At 42.5% G+C, this 7874-nt stretch overlaps 1 protein-coding gene across 2 annotated transcripts in view; it reads right to left on the bottom strand.

Annotated features, from left to right (window-relative positions):
• The window catches only part of ptchd1 (patched domain containing 1), a 9933-nt gene extending 7193 nt beyond the window's left edge, over nt 1-2740 (bottom strand). Inside the window, exons 1-3 of one of the 2 annotated variants that reach the window (XM_077509581.1) lie at nt 2662-2740; nt 2074-2579; nt 160-841 (exon numbers count right to left, since the gene is read on the bottom strand). In XM_077509581.1, coding sequence (XP_077365707.1) covers nt 160-841; nt 2074-2478 — 1087 coding nt within the window. In that variant the 5' untranslated portion in view covers nt 2479-2579; nt 2662-2740. Of the gene's footprint in view, nt 1-159; nt 842-2073; nt 2607-2661 lie in introns of those variants that run through there. The other variant, XM_077509582.1, reaches the window with a different exon arrangement.
• Nucleotides 2741-7874: the final 5134 nt, after the last annotated feature.

Below are 7874 nucleotides of genomic sequence, written 5' to 3'. Positions count from 1 at the left end.
GAATATTAGTCGTTCTACGCAGAGGACAAAGAATGCCTGTCTACTCTGTTCCAAGTCCCCCAAGACAAAAGTCTTGTAAGAAGAAAAATACCATGCGACAGTATTTGACAGTCACAAAATATGCAGTATTAAACGTACTGTCGTAAGCGTCAAACTCACCCAGCATGACGAAAGGGATGCCCAGGTAGGTGGAGTTGTAGGCGGCGCCGCTGAGGTTGAGAATCCCGGCGGCCGTCAGCCCCGCCAGCGCCGTCGACAGCAACGCCAGCAGGCCCAGCCACGGCTTGGCGCGCACGCAGTCGCGCATGCAGCAGCACAGGACGGCCAGCGCGCTGCACAGCGCCGATCCGACCAGCAGGGGGCGCCGCGCCAGCGCCGACGACAGCTGGAAGTCGCCGGCCAGCGACGCCGACGTGACCGGGTAAAGGGCCAACCGCGGGTGGCGCGCCGCAAAGCGCCGCAGCCGGTCGCCGAAGGCCCCCTCCCAGCGGGCGGCCGCGCCCTCCGTCGGCCCGCCGCCGCGCGCTCGCAGGTAGTAGGTGAGCTGCAGCGCCCGGGCCGAGCGCACCGCCTCGCCCTCGCCCGTCTGCACGCCGCCCAGCTGGTGACCGACGTAGGCCCGCCGCCCGTCCGCCAGCCGCGTGATGGGGTAGTGCAGCGTCGGCGCCGAGCCGTTGGCAGCCCGCGCCGAGCGCGTCGCCTCCAGGGCGCGGATGATGTCGTCCACCAGGCATGCGTTCTTGTCGTCGGGCAGGCATAGGTGCGAAAAGGAGTAGTTGAAGCCGCCGGGGCCGCTCGCCGCCGGCACCGTCACCTGCATCTGGGAGATGAGCCGGTGCAGCTGATATTGAGAGGAGAAAAGACCAACAACAACAAATGTTCATACAGTAGACTTTTTTTTGCATTACAAGCAGTCAAAAGTAGTGCTTGGCCGCCATCTTGGTGCCAAGGAACTTTGTTGAAATGAGTTGAAGCGCTTCATTTGGACAAAAATAGTGCGAGTGGTGCTAAGGAAGTGAGTTGAGAAGTTTCACTTCCATGACAATTGTTGCCATCTAGTGGCTTCGGCATGACAACAAACTGCAGGAATTTTGGTGCCAAGCAACTTCGTTGAAATGAGTTGTGTGGCATTTAGACAAAAGTAGTGCTTTGCCAATATCTTGTGGTGTTGTTCGTGTTGAGGGACTATGTTGAACTGAGTTCTTAGTATCATGGCTTCCACAGAAAAAACCCCAGGTGATTATTTTTGGAAAAGCAAAGTTTTTTTTTTTTTTTGTTTTTTTTTGTTTTGTTTTTTTTTTTAACATGAGTGTGTTGAGAGTTGAAGAATCCTCACCAGTTGCCATGGCAAGAGGACAACAGTGGCAACATCCACACAGTTACCTAGCAACAAGCCAGATGCCGCTGCCAATTTTGTTCCCATCGTCACTTTTACGTCTCCATTTATTTATTTATTTATACCCTCAAACGTATTTTTTGTCCATTTTATGGCAAACTGACTTTTCACATCAATTTACACATGCAATTCAAATATTAGTGCCATAAATCTGTCACCTGGTTGGTTTGCTGGTTTCGGATTTTGACTTGTGTTCGTCAAGGGTGAAAAATTATGAACAATTTGTGAAAAATGTTGGTGAATTTGTCATCTGTCAAATGACAAATCAAAAATGATCAAAAAATGCTAACTCTTCAATTAAATACAACATTGTGGCGCAACGAAATAGTCAAATTTGTGTGGCTCTTCTTATTGGCCAAGAATATTTTGGGGCATAGAAAATGTAATAATTGTAGTGATTAGAACATAATTCACCCACGGAACGTTGGGACGAAGGGGGAGTTTGTTGGGATGAAAGGATGAAAGGATAAAAGAACAAAATGTTGGTAGGTCTGTGAGCCTCGCGCAGAATGAGTGGTTGTTGCTGTTAAACGATGAGAAGCTGATATCAATAAACCGCCGGTCTTTGGCTCCGGACTTCAACACTCTGCCTCCGACTCCCGTCACTGCTCGCTACATAATAATAAAAAAAAAGAAACCCAATGGAGGGTTGCTATGGCGACACGGCGGCGCCTCACCTCGAGCACGGCGTCCAGATTGGGCGTCTCCAGCAGGCTCCCGCGCCGCGCCACCACGATGACACGTCCGTAGTGCGCCGGCATCTGCAGGTCCGAGTAGAGGGCGTGCTTGGAGTGGTTGATGGGGAAGAGGCTTCCCACCAGCTTGCCCTCCATCCGCGCCAGGCTGTGCTTGGGCGCCAGCAGGCCGCGCACGTCCTCCTCCACGCGGTAGCGGCTGAAGCTGGCGCCCAGCAGCACGGCCAGCAGCGCCGGCGCCGAGGCCAGCAGCGCCGGCTGGCCGGCGACCAGGCGGCCCAGCGCGCCGAAACCGGCGCCCAGGCCGCCGCGCAGCGCCCGCCGCAGCGTGGCCCCCCGAGCCTCCGCCACCCGCTCCAGCCTCTCCCAGCCGGCGCGCGGCTGCATCAGGGGCCGTCCCCGCTTCTCTGCATCTGTGATGAGGGGAGGAGATACCACGAGGGGTCTCGGCGCCGTCTATTGTCCTCCTCTCATCCGCCAACAAGTCTCTAAGGAGAGTGAGCGACACAGATGTTGACAAATGAGTCACAACCCCCCCACCCTTATCCACCCCCCCTCCCGTCTACCTACCTGATGCAGCAGCGGTGTTCCCGCTCGTGTTCCGGCGGATCTTCCCCCTCTGCTGAGAACGAGCTCCGGAACCCCCCCCCCCACCACCACACACAAACACACACGCTCCGCTCAACCCCGCCCAGCGCCTCGACGCCGTTTATTGGCTTTGCGTGTGCTCACGCGCATGTCTTAAAAAAAAAAAATAAAAAAAAAAAATAAAAAAAATAAAAAACAAAACAAAAAAAAACGAACTGAAACCACATTTTTATATTGACAAAAACTAACTACAATTACAGCAAAAATGTCCTTCATTTTAGTCTTTGGTAATTAATTTAATGCATGAGCCTTTGGGGATGATTTTAAATATGATTTGAAGTCGATTTATTTTGATCTTAATCAGAGTAAGGATGTTTAAAAGTGTGTCACACAGAAGTTACGTTATCAAGCAGCAGCCAATAGAAAAGCACCAAAAGATGACGTCACTCCCTTGCTGTTGTTTTTAAATATTGCGCACACGTAATATACATTTAAAACAAACAAAAAACAAGAACAAAACTAATACTAAAACGAACCATCTATTAACTAAAACTAACAGAACCACCCTGAAAACGAATTAAAACTAACTAAAAAAACAAACAAAAAACAAAAACAAAACTCAAAATTAACTCAAATGAAAAATTCCAAAACTATAATAAACCTGGCGAGGCAATAACGCGTGAAAAGGAACCAATCAAAAAAATAAAATGACATGTTTTTTTTTGTTTTTTTTAATCATCCAAGCAAACATCGCGTCACTATCGACATAAGAATTTTCACTTTTGCCATTTCAAATTGTCTCTTCTTTCATCAAGGAAAAAAAAGTATAATTCTTCTGTTTTGCAGCAGTTAGCATTAGAATATAGCGACGTTTCATGATTATTCACAAATCTGTTTAGAACTGTGATTAAATCAGCTTGTTTGCAACCTAGCCCTGGTTGATCTTTTATAGTCTGCTGCCACCTGCTGGCCGTTTTTTGTCATAACTACCATTGCTCCAACGGTTCTCTACAGTTCAAGCCTTCTGTATGCTCTAGCAAAAAAAAAATATATATATATATATATATATATATTAAAAACATACAAATATGTCTTTGGCATACTTAAACCATTTAAAATAGAACGTATTTATAAGTTTTTGGGAGCAAATGAGTTAAAAAAAGAAATTGTCTGTGAGGGAATGAAGAATTTGCACATGTATTCTGCATTATCAACTCTTGCTGACTTTGATCATGAGAAAGGGGGAAAAAAAACTCCAATTTGGATGCAAAATTATTGGTATGCGTGCACTCGGCTTGAGAGTCATTTTATAATCGTACAATTGGCCTAATTTAAATCGATACTTGTGCAAGTGATATTCTATTAAAATGTCTATTTTGGATTCAAAACATAAACTCCCGATAAAAAGCGAGCAGAGGAAGTGCCAAAGTGGACATCCCCTGCGTTTGTTTACGTTATTCAATTAGCCTTGGATAGACTAATGAGCGAGGGCAGGCTGCTAATGAGCGAGCGAGCGTCTCAGAGGGAGGAAGCAAGCACAGGAGAGGAAATGAAATACGAAAGACGGGGGGAGCCTCGGGGGACTTTTCTGAGAAGTAACGTCCTAATTAGTGCATCTCGCAGATTTAGAGGAAGTCGAGTCAATCATGTTGAAGCTCCTCCCCCATTCCCTAACCGCGCCCCACAAAAGGTTCAGCTCATTCTTGAATAAAAAGTCCCTTCGCGTCTTCTTCCTGTATAATTGATGACATCATCCATCTTGACACGCCCCCAACATGTTGTGACCCAGATATGCAACATATGTGATCATTTGGATGCAAAAGAATATTGTGGTATGAAATTTTAGACTGTCCCTGTGTTCAAATGCTTCAAAAATAATGTCACTAACTTGTCACCAAAATTCAAAAGCACATCGCGACTCGCACCCACTTCAACCTCTGAAAATATTCAAAACAATTTTATGAATTTTAGCTGCATGAAGCGTTTTAATGTCATTTGATGTGAGAAAAGTGAAATCAATTGTCACCAAAAAATTTACGTGCACATTTCTACGTATGCCCAATTCAACTATTCTATTCTATTCAACAATTCTCACAATTATTTAGCATTTGATGACCGTTAACTGTGGAGGACCAAAACTGCCAAAATTCAAAATAAATAAATGACTAAATAAATAAGTAAATGACTCAAAGTGAAAATAAAAATGGATATAAAAAATTAATTCGAAAATTATATAATAAAATAAATAGAAATAGAAATAAAAAGAGCAATATATATATATATATATATATATATATATATATATATATATATATATATATATATATATATATATATATATATATGTATATATATATATATAAATACATACATTTGTATTTAATTTTTGAATTCTATGTTTTTATATCCGTTTTTATTTTCACTTTTTAGTCATTTATTAATTTACAACACACAAGTCGTCCATTGCTGCAGCGCTCCCCATTGCAAGCCGACGAGACTTCCTTGTTGTTCGCCGAGCCGCTCACTTGACCAATGACGAGTCCAACCCAAGACACGCTTAGGACCGCCCCCCCTTATTTGAATAACATTTCCCCTTGGCAGTAGGGCCCAAAAGTGCCAAAATTCAAATTAAATAAATGATTAAATAAATAAATGAATGACTAAAAGTGATAATAAAAACGGACATACAAAAATATAATTCAAAAACTAAATACAAATGTATGTTTTTATTTATTTATTTTTTGCTCTTTATTTCGATTTATATTTCTTTTTTTTAAATATAATTTTCGAATGATATTTTTTTTATATCCATTTTTATTTTCACTTAGTCATTTATTTATTTAGTCATGTATTTATTTTGAATTTTGGCAGTTTTGGACCTCCACAGTTAACAACTACAGAAGTTTCATTCAGAAACGTCTGTCAAATAAAAAATCTTGGGCTGATGGTTGTGACCATTTTGAGTTTGAAGCGGTCGCGCGATATTATATTTACGTGAAATATTTTCAACCATCTCTTGTGAATGTTGCTCCATCAAAAAAATGCTTAAAAGTGCCTCAGCCAGGCTGCGTGTTTGTTTACCGAGCAGAGTGAGCGGTCCATCATCCCTTAACGACATCTGGACGCTCAAATGGCCTGGATGGAGTTAAGAGCAAGGTCACCAAGAGGATGCGCTCAAGATTTGATTACAGGCTTGATTACAGGCCAGAAAACGGAAAAATGTTGTCGTCTTCATGTGCAATTCAACAGAGGAGACGAAAACTTCAGTAACAACAACGCAACGTTGCATTTCCTAACCCTGCAAAAACAAAACAACAAGCTGTGTAAAAGTCATCTAAGACAGGGTTTTTCCTGTGTACAAAATTCAGAGGCGGCCACCTCCAGCCTGAATTTTGAATGATTGGAGTTCAAAAATGGCAAACATTAACTCATTCACTCCCAGCAGCCATTTTCACAGAACCAATCTTTGTTTTACTGGATTTGGACTGATTTTGCAAGGCCCACAGAATATTGTCTTCTATTCCTACAAAAACATGCCAAAAGAAAATAAAGAAAGATAAGAGTCTCTTCTTTCATCAGGAAAAAAAAAGTATATTTCTACTGTTTCTGTTTCGCAGCAATTAGCGTCAGACTATAACTAAGTTTAATCATTATTCAAATTCCTGGTGAAAACACTGGCAAAAAGAGCTTTCTGCAACATGGCCCTGGTTGATCTCTTATACTCTGCTGCCACCTGCTGTCCATTTTTGTAATAACTACCATTGCCTCAACCATTCAACAGTTCAGAGGCTGCATCAAAGGCTTCTATATGCTCTAGTATATATATTAAAAATAAATAAATAAATAAATAAATAAATAAATAAATAAATAAATAAATAATGGCGGCACGGTGAATGAGTGGTTAGCATGTCCGCCTCCCAGTCCTGAGGACTCCGGTTCGAGTCCAGGCTCCGGCCTTCCTGGGTGGAGTTTGCATGTTCTCCCCGTGCCCGCGTGGGTCTTCTCCGGGCACTCCGGTCTCCTCCCACATTCCAAAGACATGCATGGCAGGTTAATTGGGCGCTTTGATTTGTCCCTAGGTGTGCTTGTGAGTGTGGATGGTTGTTCGTCTCTGTGTGCCCTGCAATTCGCTGGCAATTGGTCCAGGGTGTCCCCCGCCTCTACTGCAAAGAGCCAGCTGAGATAAGGCAAAAGCACCCCCGCGACCCCTGTGAGGAATAAGCGGTCAAGAATATGGACGGGTGGATGGATGAATAAATAATAAATAAATAAATAAATAAATAAAAACGTATAAATATGTCTTTGGGACACAAAACGTTTATATGTTTTTGGGAGCAGATGAGTAAATGGCAACTTTGTACTCATATCGTTTCTAATTTCTAGTCCCTGGTACCACCTCTGCCTCCATTTGAGCCGGGAAAATCACTGGAAGATATTTAAAGAATTGGTATATCGTTCAACCTTATTAATGTACTTAAATGTGCTACACTGGATATTTAAAAAAAAAAAAAGTTGAATCCACTGTAACATTGTGCAGTATGAACGTATAATCCACTAATTCTTTAATGTACCACTAGGGGGAACCTGTGCACCTTATTGCTGAATTCTTCAAATCATCATCATCATCATCATCATCATCATCATCAGCGGGGAACGACTGCATTTTAACGACTTGAAAAATCAATCACCTTAACTCATTTGCTCCCAATAACGTGTTTTTTTTTTGTTTTACGTGTCCCAAAGATGTATTTATACGTTTTTTGTTTTTGTTTTTCTTTTTTTTATGCTAGAGCATACAGAAGGCTTTGATGCAGCCTCTCAACTGCAAACGGTTGCAGAAATGGTAGTTATAACACAAACGGCCAGCAGGTGGCAGCAGAGCAAACGAGATCAAACAGGGCCATCTAGAAAAAAACTTAATTACTTTTAAATATAATTTTAGAATTTTAAATTTTAAATAGATTTGTGAAAACTGATGAAATCTGGCTCTCTTCTAATGCTAATTGCTGAAAAACGGAAACAGATAGAAAAATACTTTTTTTTTTCCTGATGAAAGAAGAGACTTTAATCTTTCTTGTGATAGGTTCCATGCTCTTATAGCAATTGAACACAATATTCTGTGGGCCTTGCAAAATCAGTCAAAATCCAGTAAAACGACCAGGAGCGTACGGGATTGCTTCTGTGAAAATGGCTGG

This window comes from Festucalex cinctus, chromosome 20, assembly GCF_051991245.1.
Source record: "Festucalex cinctus isolate MCC-2025b chromosome 20, RoL_Fcin_1.0, whole genome shotgun sequence".
In the NCBI taxonomy this organism is placed as follows: Eukaryota; Metazoa; Chordata; class Actinopteri; order Syngnathiformes; family Syngnathidae; genus Festucalex; species Festucalex cinctus.
The sequence above is the reverse complement of the archived record's forward strand: the minus strand, read 5'-3'. Positions and strand labels throughout refer to the sequence as shown.